General features: G+C 35.4%; 1 protein-coding gene across 2 annotated transcripts in view; it reads left to right on the top strand.

Annotated features, from left to right (window-relative positions):
* LOC123316718 (cell adhesion molecule 2-like) overlaps positions 1-20483 on the top strand; it is a 253937-nt gene that overhangs the window by 18317 nt on the left and 215137 nt on the right. Inside the window, exon 1 of one of the 2 annotated variants that reach the window (XM_044902922.1) lies at positions 14747-14928. The exons of the other annotated variant lie outside the window; for it this stretch is intronic. Within the exon in view, the coding sequence (XP_044758857.1) occupies positions 14883-14928 (46 nt within the window). The 5' untranslated portion in view covers positions 14747-14882. Of the gene's footprint in view, positions 1-14746; positions 14929-20483 lie in introns of those variants that run through there. 2 annotated transcript variants of the gene reach the window in all.

The raw sequence follows: 20483 nt of genomic DNA on the forward strand, positions 1-20483 counted from the left end.
TAAATCAAATTCTATTATATCTCTATGCACCGAACGCCAACGATGAGAAACCCATGGTAACGACATGCAGAATTACGTCTGTCATTATATGACAGACATATCTCAAATGAGATATGATATTTTTCGTGAAATGGATATATTTATATATTTCATGCGCTCGTAAAAAAAATATCGTTCTTAACTCTTGTTCAAAGATTATAGAGTAGAAAGATAGGAAACGAAGCGACTGAATATAGTGACTCTAACGAGACAGTGGCGACAATTGGAAATTTAGCAACAATATGGCGGCTTAGAAGCACAGATTTCAATGCTATGGCTATGATCTCTAATTCGGAATGCGGATTGGCTCACGTCACGTCACGTGACCAAATCCGCCATATTCTTGCTAAAACGATGAAAAACGAGACCACAATTGTCGCCACTGTCTCGTTAGAGTCACTGTACGACTGAAGTCATGTTAGCGCCATCTGTGTTTCAAATGTGTTTATAAGGCCCTTAGACTGGTTAAAATTTTAATTCGAGGGACATGAAATTTTGCGAGATGTCAGATGGTCATTTTGATCAAACAGGTTTTGAATGTTTTGATTCTCGTATCCATAGACAACCTCGTATCGCCTTTTGTTTTTCAAGCCCGTTCTAGTTGCTGATTACTGAAATTTTTGTCTAATTTCTTGGCGAAAACCTCAGAATATCGTTCGAAAATTATTGTAATGTGAAGAACTGTGGATCAAATAAAACGACTTCTACTAAGGTAAATGGGAATGAAGGTATTAAAACTGGTAACATGTGACTCGGTAATTCATTGATTTTCATTTTCAGTGCTACGAAGTGGATGAAATTTTCAGGGCGTAAAGGCCTGCAAACACTACTGACTACAACATGCAATGAACATTTTACTGCAAGTCGATTGAGAACTGTTCATCCACGTAAATTGTTGTGTACAGGAAGCATCCCTTGCATGAAGGGCTCATTTAGGGGAAATTATGACTTTTATATGTCCATTCAAAGATTCTCAATTGCCTTCAATATATTCAGAAATGCGAAAGTTTTATGGATCTCGATTTGGGAATCGGGTGACTGTCAAATTGTTGTTTGGAAAGTCAAAGTTTTATGGAACCTTCTATGAGTGTTTTGTTCATTCATCAATCAATTCGTAAATTGTGTCATAAAGAGACCATACCATGAAGGAATCATACTGACGGGCTTGAATACAGGTCTTGTATACCTCTGTAAGGTTTTTATCAATTGTAGTTCTGAAGATTTTGTAAATAATATGTAAGTAACAAAACAAAACCATTCTTTTGTTTTGTCGCTCAGGATGTTTGTTTTCTGGTCTCAACAATGTCAATATTGAAATTCAATACAAGGAATAGAATTCGAATTCCGCGCCCCTCAATTATAAAACAGAAAACTGTTATTAAACAGTTTTTCTGTATTGATAATACGTTTTCAGCGCCATCTCATTGTCAAATGTGTTTTCACTGGCCAAAATGTAGTCGGATTTTAGTACTAGCGATATGAGGGCGTTTCCTATCTTTCTACTCTATAATCTTTGCTCTTGTTCTTAACACTTGATAGGAAAATAACTATTTTTTCATCGAAACACGAATATTTATTCATGCTCTTAACTTTTCGGGGTGAAATTATCTCTCCTATAAATTTCCACATGAAAAGATTTCTCCTAATGTCTCGCCATTAGCTACAATTCTTTTCCTGGTGAAATTGAAAAAAAAGACGTTCGTTACGTGCTGCTAACTTTTCGATGAAAGTGGAAACTAAAGTAAAATTCGTGACTTCTACTTATCGTTCGAGTGTTCTGGCAACACATCACATTCTGATAGTCTTTTCTCCTTTAGCCCCCCTTTAGTCCTGTGGTATAAACTACTCTTAACTGAAGGACAGTTCTTAATTCTGTACCCAATTTCGTTATAACGATTTTTAACATAATTAGTGATTAATAAATTCGCGAAAATTGAGCAAAGTTAATCTGACATGGATGTTGAATTGCGCTCAGAAGGACAAGTTCCTAAGAATTCTAAATAATAAAAGTCCAATTCAGTGCTGTGAATTGTCAGTTAACATAAAATAGATTTCGATTCGCGCTTTTTAAAAATTTCGATAAAATTGAATCATCATTTAGAATGATGATGAACAAAAATAAAGTTTACATAATCTATTTCGAGGAAAAATTTAATCCATAAGAGCTTCCTTTCTTCATTTTTGGGGAAACCAATTCAATATACATAACCGTCCTCAGGGCCACCGCCAGACATTTTGCCGCCCCGGCAAAATACAATATTGCCGCCCCTGCAAAATGATATTTTGCCACCTTGCGGTGACTATATTGAGTTCAAATACATCAATTTTATTGAATAACGTACAACCAGTTCAAAAATAGATATTGAGAGATAAGTCTTTTCCATCAATTAAATGTGGAATCTAAAAAAACGATAAGAAAAAAAGGAATACTGAAGAGTGAGTTGTATATCTACTAACTATGCCGGCGCCGGTATCATACAGTAAAGTACATAAAGTGAAACGTTTGAAAAATACAGATATAGAACTGACCTTCAATATGATTCAATTTGAAATTCTAAACTCCACAGATAAAGAGATATATGAAAATCTACAACAGTCTCAATTCGTATTTATGTACTATTGTAAAGGGTTGATAGGTGCTCTTGCTTCTCAAGTATTTCAAATTCCTCGCAGAAATGAATATTTCGAATTCAGATTGGCAAGCAGAATATAAGAATGATTTCTGATCTTGGAAGCCGTCCCAAAAATTATACGGTGAGTGACGTTTATCAAAGAGACCGACTGGCTAGAAAGCATTTTCTCAAAAAAGGGACAGTGAGTGGCCGCTGCGGTGGAGATATTTGCAGGCTAACTTATTTGATAATTAGTTATGAGTAGAATGCGGCATCTTTGATCGTTTTCCATCTGGCGGTATTCCCCTTGTTTCTGGTTGTTTTATTCGGTACTTTAAGAACATATGTGAATTGTTTGGCGACCAAGCGCAAAAAAACCGCATTTTCGATTTCACTCTTAAAATGAATAATGTTCGTCTTTTCGATTTTGAAGAAAAAAATTTTTGTGTGAAAAAATTGGTACCGTTTCATCAACTGATTTGTCGCCCCCAGAATGTGCCGCCCCGGCAGGGTGCCCCGTTTGCCGGTCCTGACGGCGGCCCTGAGTCCGTCCTTTTTTGTTGAAATATACAGTCACTTTTACAAGAAGGAACACAGCATTTCTTGATCATGATTGAAGATGCTTTTTTCACGGAAGTTGAAAGACTATGTACTTACATTTAAAGAGGTAATCCAATTCAAAATACACTATAACACTTTTCACAATAGCCCAGTAGGGCTATTGCAGTAGCAAAGTAGCAACGTTGCATTTTTATCGTGAACAAGGCTTCCCTTAAAAATGGCTGTGTATAGATAGTGTATGGATGGGTATTTATTTAAGGCAACTTAAACAGTTTCCGATGCAATGAGTTGATTACGTAGATTTACATAAGTTGCAGATAACCCAAAAAGATCAGATTGTTTTAAATAACATACAGACCGATATTTCAATTTTACTAATAAGCAAAGATATAGATTATGGAATAGGACCAGACTAAAAGCAGGGGGAGCAATAAATTGTAGATCGAAATCCAGATTTTAGGTTTTTTCACCTTAATGATGGGTTCTTTCTATGTGAATGGAATGAAGTGTGATTTGAATGTAGTTCAATACAAATATCAGTACCAAAATATAATATTTTATGTATAAAATGAATCCAACTCTTAGGAACGCAGGGTGTTTTATTGAAAAAATCCTGGCATCTCATAAATCAGTGTAAACTCGGTTACGGGACTTCATTCACCCCTAAAAAACAACTCAAAAGCTGTAAAACAACCTTGGGCGAAACATTGAATTCATTCAGTAAAACTTTCTAGTAAAACTTCGAAACATTAACTACTGCTGTGCAAAGTCTTCGTTTGAATCTCGTTTCCACATTTAACACCTCGATTACTGAATAACAAACACAGTAATCAACTTACCCTTGCATATTGAACAGTTTTCTTAGGATATTCCGAGTGCTTTTGGTGAGAACTCTTTGGGAAGTTGTGAATAGATGGAGTCAGTTATTAGTTTCGACGATGACTAGCTTCGAAATTGAAATAACGGGCTTTGACTTGTCGCCACAAGAAAGGTTGAAATAAATATTTCTGTTTTTAGTAAGATTGAAACAATTGCTGAATATTTGAATATGAATTCAATTTACACTTAATGATCTTTACCTTCTAGTTTTGATGAATTATTGGTGTTCATCACGAACTTACACCAACCTTAGCTTCCTAACCAAACCTACCTATCCTAACCTACTCAACCTAACATATATCGCATATTTTATGTGGTTCCTTGTTGGAATCACCTGATCCTGGATGGCAAGGATAAAACCTTTTCTCCCGGGAAACAACCTTCCGGAAGTCAAATAGTAGTTCGACGCAGATATGTCGACGTAATCATGGTTGACATCGTTTTGGTGCCTTCTATGCAACGGTTTGCCAATCAGTTTATGCATTTTGCTTTCTGCAGAGTGTTCGACGTTTTCCAAGTGGTCCTGCTGCAGCTTCAACGGAAAAGAATTATTATCAGCATCATAGACTACTCGATGAAGTTCTGATGAAGCAGCCTTGTTCAGGAAATATTCTTGAAGTCCTTCAATCTCCTGAGACATCCGGTTGGACAAATCAACAATTCCTCTACCAGAATGTGTCGTGGCAGCTTCGTTCGTTCTATTGAGCTTAAGGGTGATGTTTATGATGTTTTGTCAGCATTGTTTCTATTTTTCTCTGTAGGGCTGCTAAATCGGTGGTGGTCCAAGTGATGATACCGAAGGAGTAGCTCAGTGCTGAACAAGCTTAGTTATTGATTGCTTTGGTCAGGTTCTTGCTGTTTAGACTTGTTCCCATTATCCTTAATCCTCGAGTGATTCTCTTTTCATCTGGGTCTGATAGATCCGTCTACTAGCTGTTTGATCTCTAAATACTTGTATCTCCTTCCTCCAATGCTTCGATTTCCGCACCTTCCTTCAGTTTGAATCTACCGTCTTCTATTTTGCCTCTGGTTCTATTGACAAGACAACATTTTTCCAATCCAAACTTCATTTTTATATCGTCGTAGTATTATTCTTCCGTTCTCAGCATCTGTTGCATTCGTTTTTTAGCAGATGCAAGGAGTTTCAAATTGTCCATGTGAAGTAGATGATTCAGCTTCATCATGGTTCTACTGGCGCTCTTGATGGCAAATCCGTCCGTAGAATTCAATCTATGAGACAAGGGATTCAGGGGCTCAAGGCTATGCAGAACCTTAGGGGGCTGAGCGAGTCTCCTTGGAAAGTTCCATGTCTTATTGGAATAGGATCACTTTTGAAGGGGCTATCTGTAGACTGGTGCGCCAGGTTGTAATGGCGTTTTACAGGAACTTGACAATATTGAGATCTACCTTTTGAATCTTCAAGCTCATCAAGAGCCCTTCGTGGGTTATGGAATCGAAAGCTTTTTTGTATTCTATGTCACTGTATGCAGTGTGAAGATTCTTTCTTTTAGATAACGCTTAATTGGAAATAACTGCATCTATTATTAGTTGTTCTTTGCATCCTCGGTTGTCTTTGGTGCAACCTTTCTGTTGCGTGGCGACGATGTTACTACTTTCACAATGGTTATGAATTCGGTTCGAAATGCACGATGGGATTAATTTATACATCGTTGGAATGTGATGGTCGGTATTTGGTTGGGTCTTCTGTATTCCTTTGGTCTTTAGATAACAGGTACGTTGTGTTATGTGTTAGAAATACTGGCATTATTTCAGGATTTCCACTGAAATCATTTATTGCGGAGGTCAATTTGTCATGCATGATCCAAAGTTTCTTGATCCAGACGTTCTGTAAACCGTCAGGTCCAGGTAGCGTAGTCGCGTAATCCTCTGATAGCTGATTTTACTTCTTCGATTGTGATCATGTCCTGGCGTATGGCCCGTTTAACACATTTGGTAAAAGACAGTTACCAGAGCGGTAGTATCTACTTTTTGGCATCCATGTTGAGACGTAGAATTAGACAACACTGTGTATGAATTTATATGAACTTGAAAAAATGTATATGTATGTATGTATATGTCAAGATGGACTGGAAACTTGCAATGTATAGGGTCTTTAATGTATCTTCTTGAATGTGATGCTTCATTACATTGAAGGTATAAATAATGGTGTTGAGTTTACTGTTCATATTTTCTATTTGTGGGTTCCACTTCATATGAGAGTCTACCCAAAAACCTCACTTGTTCTGATTTGATTTTTTTATAACAATGTTGTTTAGGGTTATATCATTTGGTAGGGCATTTCTGCTTCTATCGGTGTAGAATATGATGAACTCTGTTTTGCCTGTGTTGAGTTTAAGTTTGTTGTCGTTGCAACATTTTTTACTTCTTTCATAATGGTTTCAAAATTGTTTGTTAAAGTTTGGATGTTTTTTGCCTTAGTGACAGTAGATGCATCATCGGCGTATATAGTTGTGTTTAAGTGTACCTTCTGGGTATTTGCCTCCATTTCTTCCGGTAAATCGTTGATATAAACAATAATATAATATGAATTTACGAGACGTCATAACATACGTTGATAATATTCCATATCCAACTTTTCGATGAGTCATTTCTTGAACTCTTGGATGATCTGATCCAGCTTCATTTGTCATTTTATTCCTGATGGCTTCGAAATGCCGCATTCATTACCCCTTTCTTCTTCTTCGCCTGTAGATGGGGCGCATCTCCCCCAGTGTGAATCCAATTTTTTTCGGTCGATGAAAATTCCAACTGGAGACGAATGCAGGTATCAGTGTTTTGTTGCGCTTAACACAATGGCGCGACAGCCAGAGACGGCGTAAATCAGGTAGCGCGAAGCAGAATGACCATGCCAACGATCCAGAATGCCGCGCAATAATTCACCACCCCAATTCACCGACCCACCCCCGCGAGCAGGGTGGAATTATGACGGCCGACTGTGGTAACGGAAGTGGGTAATGTTGCGTGGGATTTGGTTCAGGTGAGATTGATGACGGTTACTATTTTATTTTTTTCTTTTTGGACTGTTTGTTACGGTTTATATTTCATGGCGCGATGTAAGGTGCAAGACATTGCTGTGACTGGGGCTTAAACGTCTTGTTCGTATAATTTATTTTCATATAGTATCTCGCAGACTGTTCAGAACCAGAAGGTGAACTGGTTCTATAATTCTTCAGATTTTGACGCCATACTAAGAATGAAACTTTCTGTATTATTCACCGACAATGTGAACATTGTCGCTGAGCTGAAGCTCAATCGTAGAAAGACACTCACAAACTTAACTCGTAGATGAAGTTCTACAAGATACGATAAGAGCTGAGCGCTGTCACTGACTATATGAAAAGACTGACAATTTTCCGAGTTCAAAGTCGCAATTTAACAAAATTCCAAGTTCGAAGTCAGAATTTAGTAAAATTTTAGGCGCAATTTTATTTACTTCAGAACCGATACAGGCTAGATGCACAGGTTGTTCTACGACGGCATAGATTATTTCTCCATATACAGGGTGTCCCGAAAAATGTGGGAAATTTCTCGGATTCAGATAGAACATAAAAAATGAAGGTGACAAGTTCCCATAATTTTTTTTCCTAGCGGCCCTCCCTACGAAGATACGACCTCCTAAATGACGCAACTCGAAATCCATTTTAGTGGAATAAGTTTCAAACTACTCGATATAATTTGATGAATAATTGATATGATTAATAGTAGTAAGGACCTCTTATTACCGCAGACAAAAAAACTAGACTTCATGTCATTTTTAATAGAAATTAAAAAATTGCTTACTTCTTTCATTATTTTATTTTTTCGAGAAAGGTTCATTTTATCGACACTGAGTACCTTTTCTTCAGCTTAATGTTCAAGGTATCCAAATTTGTGTTTTTTAGCACCTCATTATACAGGGTGTTAAAAATGTAAGCATTGAAATGTACAACCTAGTCCGCCCCTGGTAAACTGAACAAGCTAATTTAAATTTGAGTGCGGTAATTTAAGAGGTCCTCACTACACACTACTATTAATCATATCAAATTTTCATTAAATTATATAATTATATCAAGTAGTTTGAAATGTATTCCGCTAAAATGAATTTCTAGTGGCGTCATTTAGGAGGTCGTATCTTCGTAGGGAGGGCCGCTAGGAAAAAAAATTATGGGAACTTATCATCTTATTTTTTTATGTTCTATGTGATTCCGAGAGATTTTCCACATTTTCCGGGACACCCTTTATGAAGAGGGATTGATGAGAGGTTTTGCCGAGTTTTGCTTTCGTAATACAATGTGTTTCTGAACACTGAACACTGAAATTCATTCATATTGCGTGTTCTTACATTTATGATGAATGTGATTGTTATATATACAGCATGTTCTTTGATATTATTCAACTCTCCTTGCATGATTAAATTATATACAGGGTGGCCATTTGAAAACGAAACAGACAAGATTACAGACGAAATAAATTTTTTCGATAGAAATGCTCGGACAGGTCGATTTCTGTTTCGAGGGGGACAACTTAAGATGTAGGTTACGGACGCATAGCTCTTCAACCCTTGCTACTACAACCCTCATCCCCAATTTTTGAATAGGGAAGATGGGGTGAGTGATACCCCATTTGAAAGGTATTTTTATACTGATTTCAGCACAGTAATTGTTTTTTCATTTTATGCATTAGTTCTCGAAATATTCTTAACTAAGTATTTGAAAATGAAGTGGTGTTTTCATGGCACTTGTAGTGTTTTTTTGTGAAAAATCGACATTTTGAGCTTCGAAACAACCATGACTGTGGCTTCCTTCCTCCAATCCACTGACATAGAAATCTTTAATCAAGATGTGGAACAAACAAAGCGTATTGCGAAGGAGCTCAATCTTGCTGAAACTCAATCTAAATTATCTTGGATATAATTTGCAGTATATCCAATAACATGCGGTAACACTTGATCGATAGAAATCTCCAAAAAGTCCAAATACGTACATATCTCTAATCAGATTACCAGGTAAGAAAATCAAATCATTAATGATGCCACAGAAATATTCCAGTCCCAATTCGTGAAACGATTTCCGACTTAATTATGAAGTGTTTTCTCAGTTGGCTTCAATAATGTTTTCATTTTGTTGATTATTGAATTCATATCTTTTCCAAAAAAATGAGAATCGATAATTTTTTATTTAATACGAACAGATCATTAAGTTGGCTTACTGGTTCTTTGACATGTGAATTATTCTTAGTTTTGAATCGAGACTTGTATGTGTTCTAATTCATTTTTCGACATGGTTCATTCAATTGCAGAGCGGGTGGAAATAATTTTACTATTTTTTCTTGATTAAAGATTTCTATGTCAGTGGATTGGAGGAAGGAAGCCACAGTCATGGTTGTTTTGAACATAGGTACAGGTGTAGGTACATAATGGAAATCGATAAGGAATATTATATACATATGGTTCTTGGATTTTGTTTTCTTCAATGAAGAGGTAATTTCAAACGAGCTTTATAGGGTTCTCACTCTGTAGTCTGAGAAAAACGCAGAAGATATATCCAAGATATCTACATAAAATCCTTACATTGGCGTAGCCGTTCTTTTTTGGCGCCTGGGAGCTCAGTGTTATTTTATGGATACGATTTCAGTACTGGGGTGAGGGGAGTTGTTCCCAACCTGTCCTCTAACTGAGTACGACCATTAATTATAATTATTCAAAAACATGTACCTACATCAAGTTGAATATTTATTGAAAAACAACGTGTTTATTTTGTGAAATCTGAATCTTCTCATGAATATTTCAGCTGATTTGAAAATGAACCAATTTTCATAATAACCATAGAGCAGCCTATGAAGTTTTCTCACCGTTGTAATGACCTCTTCATGTTAGAAGTCTAAAGAAACATTAAAACTCACCAGGTGTTCCATTGAGATAGCCTCACGAGTACATATGAGAAAGAAGTTTTCTCATAAAAAATCCGGAATATACCCAAAAATGGATTCATCACGTTATTTAACACTTATTCAAAGGTTGTCATAACATTGTTATTACCTCTCATAGAAGAAAACTCAAATAATAATGTACACGTACACCCTTTGTACATAATCATCTATTCATCATAAATGTGGGAGCACCTAGTATTATATGAATTTGAATATTTGTAGAAAAGCAAACTGTATTTCAGAAACTGATGCACTTCGTCTTAGAACACTCTGTAGAAGTTCGGAACTAAATAAAATTCCGAAGTGGAATTAAGTTAAATTCCGACTTTGAAGTGGAATTAAGTTAAATTCCTACTTTGAACTCGGAATTTTGTTAAATTCCGACTTTCAACGCGGAATTTTGTTAAATTTCGTTTTTGAACTCGGAATTCAACTAAATTCCGACTTCAAAGTCGGGATTTAGCGAAATAGTTATTTTCCTATCAAGTGCGGAAAGTGATACTTGCCCGCACGAAACTGCCGTTGCCCGAACGATGCGAAGCAGAGTTCGGGTAAGCAGTTGAGTGCGGGCAAGACACTTTACGCAAGAGTTAGGAACAATATTTTTTCTACAAGCGGTTGAAATATATAAATAATATATCCATTTCACGAAACAGATCATATCTCATTTGATTAATTCATATATGCTTGTAGAAAAAATATTTTTTCTACAAGCGTGCGCGTTCAACCTTTTTCCCGCACGCATTCCAAGTTGCAAAGAGTCACTTTCCCGCACGCAAATATTATAGAGTAAATTAAATTCTATCATGTTTCTATGCACAGAACGTCAACGATGAGAAACCAGAGATATAGATAGAGATATAGATATTCTATATCTCTGTGAGAAACCCGTAGTAATGACATGCAGAATTACGTCTGTCATTACATATGAATTAATCAAATGAGATATAATCTGTTTCGTGAAATAGATACATTTATATATTTCAAGCGCTTGTAGAAAAAATAGTGTTCCTAACTCTTGCGGAAAGTGTCTTGCCCGCACTCAACTGCTTACCCGAACTCTGCTTCGCATCGTTCGGGCAACGGCAGTTTCGTGCGGCAAGTATCACTTTCCGCACTTGATAGGAAAATAACTATTAAAAATATTATGTGGTCCTTCTACGCCTTCGTACAAACATAACATTCAAATCATTATTGAAAATGGCTTGACCATAATTCATCCGTAGTGTAATATGATTTCTTGTATAATATTTGTTTCATCAAATTTTTTAGCTTTCCTTTTTTCATAATCTTGAGTCCTTGTAGATTTTTATTGCTTCATGATTTATGCTCAAGTTAGTTTCAAACAGCCTGTGGTAAGGAGTTATCCTTGTTGTTATGGATGCTTGGATTTGATTCCCAAAATAAAATTGTAGGTATTGTACAACAACAATTGCAAGAACTAGTGTTATCCTAGAATTCAGGAAATGATTTAGTTTTTTTCTGTCATAAACTATGCTCGTATATTATGAGGGGTGATTTATAGGGTGTGTTGTTTGCATACTACAAGGGCATCTTTACAATTTTGGTTTTATTTCTGATTTCTCTGGTAGATACTTAGATAGAGGGAGTTTTCGGTGACGAAACTGAGCGTCCCAAAATTCTATGCTTTCCGAGTGCTTCTATATACTTATGGAGAGTAGAGAGAAGGAGAACGATCGACGTACTAAAAATGTGTCCCCGAAAACGGGAAACGTAGGATAGGTGTCGCTGCGATTGCAGCGGGTATCGATAAGGGGTGGGGATTCAAGCGTCAATTTGAAATGAACAGCCTTCATTTTATTTTAGGTTATGTGTCATTGTGGTTTTTCTGATGATTTTTCAAATACCTTTCTTCAAATCTATATCAAATATGAGTTCTCTGAATTATATGCAATAAAATGCAAGTCGAAATCAATGAAATTCAAAAGAAATCACTGATCAAAAAAATTGTACCTACTTTTGTTTATCATTGTTTATTGAAAGCAGCTATGTTAGTTGGTTTACCGTAATTTTCAAAATTATATAAATCCGAAGTGAGGCGTAGTACACATCAAGACAACAAAAGGTAGCAGTCTCAGATTTATCACTTAGGTATTAGAGTAGATTCTGTTGTCAATACTCAGCTGAGAACCGATATAAACCATAAATTATGGTATGCCAACAAAATTCTTCAAGAATATTCTCTTCTGAACCATGTAGTTTTATTGGTTAGATATTCTTATTCAGAAGTGTCAACTTCTCACGAGGGATGACAATTTCGATTTCTTTCATAATGAATCCATCATTTTTTTGATATCTTCATCGCAAAAGTGCTCTTGACACACAAATTGATTCGGAGTCGATTCTTGAGATAAGGTTTTTTCAATTTTCTCTCAAAAATGCTCTCAGAAATTTTATCTCTTCTCCTTTTCTTTCCGATGCCAGAACACTCTCCTACTAGCGCACGCTTCAACATTTCACCATGGTCATATGTTGTTCTCTTATAAAAAATCGAAAATAATAATATTCCTATCATCTGTTACCAGGGAAACAGTTCGCTCAGCCAACGAGCCAACTACAATTTGATTTGTGTAAATCAAAATTTCGCACTCTCGTGATGGCCAGCGCGCCTGTTGGCAAAAGCATGAACTACCCTATTGGTACATATTTTAGGGGACAAAAAAACTGTGGTCTCAAAGCAGCGATCGTTCTCCTTCTCTCTACTCTCCATATATATACTAGAAGAGTTATAGAAAAATGTTCTTTTTTTTAAATAATTAGATATTGAATTCGTTTTCGAGTTCAAGAAAAATTACTATTTCAAATATATTCGTTAAAATTATATTAGTTTTTGTTTGAGATATTTCAAAAATTTCTAGACTTTTTTCAATCATTTTTATAACTTACGCAAAGATTATGGAGTAGAAAGATAGGAAACGAAGCGACTAAAGTGATGTGAGCGCCATCTGTGTTTCAAAAGTGTTTTTAAGGCCATAAGACTTGTTAAAATATTAATTCAAGGACATTTGCAGAAACATATGAAATTTTGTGAGATTTCAGATGGCTATTTTGATTAAAGAGGTTTTGAATGTTTTGATTCTCCTACCGCCTTTTGTTTATCAAACTCGTTTCAGTTTGGGATTATTGAAATTTTTGTCTAATTTCTTGGTGACAACCTCGAAATATCGTTCGAAAATTATTGTAGGCTGAAGAACTGTGTATCAAATATAAAGAAAATGGAAATGTAAGTATTAAAACTGGTAACAAGTGACTCGGTCATTCATTGGTTTTTATTTTCAGTGCTACGAAGTGGATAAAATTTTCAGGGCATAAAGGCCTGCAAACACTACTGACTACATCATGTGCAATGAATATTTTAAGTCAATCGAGAACTGTTCATTCACTGTTGTATGCAGGAAGCATCCCTTGCATGAATCATGAAGGGCCTATTTAGGAGAAATTATGACTTTTATTCGTCCGTTCAAAGATTCAATTGCCACTCCTTCACTTTATTCACAAATGCAAATGTTTTATTGATTTCGTTTTGGGTATCGAGTGACTGTCAAATTGTTGTTTGGAAAGTCAAAGTTTTATGAAACCTGCTGTGAGTGCTTTTTCATTCATTAATCAATTTGTATATTGTATCACAAAGGGACAATATCATGAAGAAATTATATAGAAACTATACTGACAGGCAACCATACAGGTCTTGTATTACACCTCTGTAAGGTTTTTTAATTGTGGTTTCGAAAATTCTGTAAATAATAGGTATGTGAGTAACTGAAATGTCAACGCTATGATGTTATGTATATTGAATATTGCTTCATATTGGTTTCTGATATAAATTGTACAAATTCTACCAAGTTTATAATATCTAAAAAACGTATTGCACAGAAATAACATTTTTGACGTATAGTAGATCACGAGAGTTGTCCCAGTCAATGCTCTATTCGTTGTCCATAATTTCAAATTTTTGTAAATGTTTATAAATTGCAAATAAAAATATAGCTCATCCGACAGAGTATTCCATTGATATAAATTGATTTCAAACAATGTTCAGATTGAAACTAACATCCTAGTCACAAAACAAAACCATACTTATAGAATTCGAATTTCGCGCCCTTCAAATATAAAACAGAAAACTGTTATAAGACAGTTTTTCTGTATTGACAAAATGTTTTCAGCGCCATCTCATTGTCAAATGTGTTTTCACTGTAGTCGGTTTTTAGTACTATAGAGATATGAGGGCGTTTCCTATCTCTCTACTCTATAATCTTTGGACTTACGTTTTTCGGATTGAATAAAGGAAGGAGAGTCCGTTCTTCTGGTGCTTAGGGTTGAAGCCAGTGCATTTTATCTACTTATCTTCTTATCCAATTCAAAGGTAGACCTACTTTTCATTCTTATCGCCAGATCAAAGGTGGATTTATTCGCTTTTCGTTATTCTTGCCTTACATCCTTCAGATGGAAATTTCATAATAGCGTAATACGTTTGATTTCAAGTTTGCTTTCTTGTGGCCCCCATTGTAATATACTAAATCAACTTCCAAAACTCATTCATATTCTATACCGAATATAAGCTTGATTATTTCAATTCCATCCATCGCCAAACCCCGAGATCACGATTTGCAGCATCCACAAAAGGTCCCGTAGACAGGATAACGCATAGTCCTGGCTGTGGAAAAATCGTCTCTGCAGGATATCTCGCCTCACTTCGCAACAGACCGTGGAGGGTTCTATTGCACGACCCGCTGTGAAAAACGAGCGCGCGCGCATCCATCCGTTTCTGCGAGTTTTCCGCACGAAAAATCCTTGAGGAACGTGTAATGTGTCCGTGATCGGGAGAATTTGGAAAAGGAGACAATGTTCTGTGCATTTGGAAGCCTTTGGGGATTCCTATTTTTAACAGGTGGGTGTGGATGATAAAGAGAAGCATGTTAGCTGACTAAGCTTGGAAAAAATGGAAGCAAATTTTTTTTTCACATTTATCAATAGAAAACGCGGAAATTCTCGAGTTGTCCTGGAAGAAGAGATTTCTGTTTGACCAAAAAAATATGACATATTTACAAAAGATAAAAATTCAATGAATATATTAATTAATTAATACATGAAAGCCATAAGAAAAATAAACAAGACAGTTATTAATGAGACTAAAAATGAGAAGCAATAATAATTTGATTAAGGAAATTTAATCGAAACAATACATGTATAGATTTCCATTTTTACGCAAAAGTGAGGAAGTTGGTTCTTTTTCGAAATGTATCTTCTCTTCACGATGAAGAAAGTAAATCATGAACCCAATGACTTCAACATCTGTTATACTGGGTTAGAACTATTTAGAGGGGGACTACAGGGATATCGAAAACCGTTAGAAATACAGGGTAGCTTAAATTACGAAAAAGTAGTTATTCAAATTCAAGGATGAGTGGGTGGGTGTAAACAGTACCCAAATATCTCTGATGGTTCCTGAGATATCTACAAAAAACTGAAAATCAAGATTATCATTTTTTCTTCATAACTCATTTATTTTTGGAGATAACTACACGAAACTATAGATTCGTAAGTGTATTCATAATACTATATAGCGATTATACTGGTGTAGGTACTACTTTTTTGTAATTTAAGCCACCTGCCACCCTTTATTTTTAAAGGTTTTCGATATTCCTATAGTCAGCCTCTAATTAGTATATGAATTCGACTACACTGCATAGTACGAGAAATCAAACCAAGAACTTCCTCTCACATAAATTTCCACCCTTATTCTTTTCCTCCCCCTTCCCCTCCTCCTTGAAAATACCTGCGGAAAAATTCGTTCCTCACGATGTGACAACCAAAAACTTGTCCGGATTTTCCGTGAACGTCAACATCTTTGTTTGCCTTCCGTTTTTTTTCATACAAACTTTGTCCCCCATTCCCGGATCCTTGTAAGCCGATTAGGGGGATTCTCCGAAGCGGTAGGGGTGAGAAAGTGCTCTGAACTTTTAAGGGTGGTTGAGGAGGTGGAGATCCCAGTCGAGTAGGCCGATTTTGCAGTACCACGAGCGAAACATTCGATTAAGAGGTGAGGAGATGTATGACACTACTTTTGACAGGGAAAACGAGTTTGTGCGAGAGCACTTCGAAAGGGAAATTTTGATTGTTGTTGAGAAAGTTAGGGAAAAGTTGGAAAGATCCTTTTTAGGGAGAAGGATGGATTCAGAGTTCAGAAGAGTCAAATCTTGGATTTTTCACTTTTAAAGTCTTGATCCAGATGTGAATAAGTTGGTGTTGTGAATTTGTATTTTCTACATTAACTACCAGAAAATAGTCGGACAACAGTATATCATTCGAAGAGCACATTACGATGGCTAGCATTCAAAGTCAAATTTCAATTCTTGAGTTTTATTCAAGTGAATAATAGCCATAATAAGAAATTTGTAGCAGGAAAGTAAATAGTCAGTTTTTTGATGAGGTATACTCCATTCACTTTTATAGAAGCACTCGGTTGGCAATGCAATAATTTTTTTAAGTTTTTGTAACTAGAAAAGAGGGCACTCATACTTATAATATCGTTAATGTCATAACGACGTTGCCACAACTAATAATGAAAAATAACGAAAGTGATTGAAAGATAGAGAAGACAGAGTATCAGGAAGTGCTATTAAGAATTGAGGGCCGCTCATTCTAATAGTAGGAAACCCTGATATTCAACATGAGTAAATTTATATTACGTTTCATCTGAATTTAAACGACTCATATTTCAGCTGAATGTTTCAACAGAAAGATTGTGAATGAAGAGGATGATAAAGAATTTCCTTCTATTGGGAGACTCAAGAGGAATTTGAGGACTTTATTTTAGGGCGAACGAATGCAAAAAGTTACTACATTGTGAAGGATTATCGATGAATATCATCGTAGAATGCTATCCGGGAAATCCATTTTTCATTTGACTTGTCCTATACATTGTGAATGTATTATTAAAAATATAAATCCATAAATATGAGCCAGTTTTTCTGTCAATTGTTACTTAATGTGAAAATTTAGGTTGAAATTTCCTCTTGCCTTTGAACTCCCTTTAATTAATATGACTAACGTCCAGTTTCATAATCAAATTTAAAGTCACTTTAAGCTTAAAGCTTCCTTTACTGTCATTTTTAGTAGGGTTAAAGGAAGCTTTAAAATTAAAGCGACTTTAGGTTTGATTATGAAACAGGCCGTTAGTGTCATTTTTAGTAGGGTTAAAGGAAGCTTTAAAGTTGAAGCGGCCTAAAGTCACTTTAATTTTTAAGCTTTAAGTGACTTTAAATTTGATTATGACCGGACGATAACCTTGCATAAATATGGCAAGTCTGATATGATAGAGTATTCAATTTTGAATATATGTATTTCTGTTCAAATCGTTGCATTTGTACAAATGGTTTTCATAATATTGAGAAAAAACTGAAAAAAAAAAGATATGTGTAATCACTATTATGTTCGATATTCCGATTCTAAATATCAAGCACAAACCGTTTTCAAATTTTCGCAGTCAAAGAGTATGGAAAAATTGTGAATTTTCTGAATTTTGAAAAACTTGCCACAGGGTGTTCAAAATGCTGTGTCAGAAATGGGGATCAACATTTTCCCATAACTTTCGTTTTTCCAATTTGAACCCTAATTTTTTATGATTGCGAAAAAAATAATGACAGTGTTCTATTATGTGAATGCTCTAAAAATGAATAATTCCTGAGTGATTCAGGATTTTCTGTCGTACGTAGAGTAAAATTAATAAAAACTACGATTCATTTTGTGGAATCGAAAAGTAATTGTAACTGATTATTAGATTTGTCACTTGTGAATTATTGGCAAAATTCATCTTCTATGACCATGGATTATTGATATGAAAAAGATTTTATTCATTTTACTCTACGTACGACATAAATTCAGAAAATCCTAAATAACTCAGAAATTATTCATTTTAGGGGCATTAACACGTTGGAACACTATTATTACTTTTCTTCGCAGAACCCAACACTATCATAAAAAATTAATGTTCTAATTTGAAAAACGAAAGTTATGGGCAAATATTTATTGTCAGTTTTGACACAACATTTGGAACACCCTGTGGCAAGTTTTTTGAAATTCAGAAAATGTACAATATTCCCACATTCTATGACTTCAAAAATGTGAAAAAGGTTTATGCTTAAGATATTCAGAATGGAAATATCGATCATAATACTGAATAAGCATATCTCCTTTTTTTTTTTAGTTTTTCCTCAATATTTTGACAACTCAATTTCGTAAAGAGTTAATTTGACAACAGCAAATGACAGTTATAATCATAGACACTCATGTTTTTGTTCAAACGTGGATCTACGAAAATGACTCAATCACCGCTCTGGAACAGTGCTATAACTGACGACATCGGACAAAATGAGTTCAGAGACGAAAAATGTAAGCGGACGAAAATTAAAAGTACCTTCGACTTTTCGTTCGGAAATGAGTTCGCAAACTGTCATTTTTAACGTCAGCGGCATCGACAAAAAAAAATGATTTTTTTCTTTGGACATCAATTTTACTTCATTTATCTCCTACTTGAAAAAAAAGTAACAAAGCTAAGTTAATACTGTCTTTGATACCTTTGTGGCGGAACGAAGTGCGGCGGGTAAGCTATACTGTATTCACATTTATTTTAGCAGTCGGTTGGCCATGAAATAATTTTCTCAAGTTTTTGTAACTAGAACGGAGTAAGGTTGGCATTCATGAAATGTCGTTAATGTCATAACGCCGCGCCGTTGCTACAACTAATATAAATTTTTATCAAGAAAATGTCGAAAGTGTTTGAAAGAGAGAGAAGACAGGGCTTCAAGAAGTGCTATTTAGAATTCAGGTCCGCACATTCAAATAGTTATACCCTGATATTCTAAAATCCACAATACGTCAGACGGTAGCGAACATATTCAATGTAAGAGAATTCATATAATGTTTCCTCTGAATCTAAACGACTTATATTTAAGCTGAATATTTCCACAATCAGAAAGATTGTGAATGAAGAGGATGACAAAGAATTTCCTTCTATTGGCAGAACCAAAAAGTGGTGGCATTTGAGAATTTTATGTTTGGGTGAATTGATGCGAAACGTTATTACTACAGGATTTTCGATGAATGTCATCGTAGAATAAGTTTCCGAAAATTGATTTTCCAATTTTTCATTTGACTTGTCCTGTCCTATACATTGTAAATGCCTTAAGGTACCAATAAATACCTAATTATTATTATTATATCAATGTATTAAGATGAACAGCCACAAATACTAGCCAGTTGTCCGGTAAATTGTTTATTCATGTGAAATTTTTGTTCAAAGGTGAAGTTCATCTTGACTTTTGTTGAAGAATTTAACACTTTTATAATTATCTGTTGAATTTTTCGAGATATACCCATTCCCAACCATTGCATCATATGCATTTTATCTTCGGGTTAATATTTTTGATATCTACAACTGATGTAACGTATTCAAACTTTAGCCAAAGAAAATAACGAACATTACCTCTCCTCAAGCTTGTGCATATTATGATATTAAACTGAACTCTTGTATTTTCCATGCAAATAATTAGATTTGGTATACCTTTCAATCACTTTGTATAAACTCCAATTACGTTCGTCACATATTTTCCGAAGAGATTCGACATTGTGATAAAATACGAAATAACAGAAACTTTTACGTAGAACGGGCAACATAGCGTTGATTTAAAACCCAAGAATGTTTTGACAAGCGTCGTAACCCCACATTTTCGTACTAAACAGAGTGAAATGTGTCAAATTTCCATGGCCAACCGACTGCTGAAATAAATGTGAATGAAGATTGGAGTTATTATTAAATAGGTTTTGATCAATTGATCCATCAATCGTGGATAAATATACTTTATATGCATAGAGAATAAGTGTCGGGAGAATCAAGCCATCAATAGCATGTAAAGCGATATCCTTTATAAACGATACAGTATGAAAAATGCGAGCTGAAATTCCCAATGCCGAATGTGCATTCCGAACCATTTTATATCGCTGTAGAAAGCAACAATGCGTCTGTTGTCGAAGCCCCTACAACACACACTATACCCCCTCGCTTTCGAAAAAAGGGAACCCCAACAAAAGGGAGCAGGCACGCTTTGACTTTCCACGCGAAAGATCGCTCTTCCTCCCGTTTTAATTTTCGGCATTTTAACGGTGTTATACGATAACGTTTCCAACGAAAAAGTTTTCTCTACTGAACGGGTTGTTTTTGAAATCGGGAATAGGTATAAAGTTTGATCCGAACCGCTGGAATTTCCACTTTTCGTTCAGAGAGAAGTATGGACTGGAAATTTCGGTTTTGCGTTGTTTTCAGGAGGATTTAAACACCAGTTGAATCAATCTGAAAAGAAGGGCGATGGAAATTAGCTCCTAGTCACGACGCCAATAGAGAAATTTATAATATAATAATAATCTTTATTTCTCCTCAATCCATCA

The sequence above is a fragment of the Coccinella septempunctata genome, chromosome 7, assembly GCF_907165205.1.
Source record: "Coccinella septempunctata chromosome 7, icCocSept1.1, whole genome shotgun sequence".
In the NCBI taxonomy this organism is placed as follows: Eukaryota; Metazoa; Arthropoda; class Insecta; order Coleoptera; family Coccinellidae; genus Coccinella; species Coccinella septempunctata.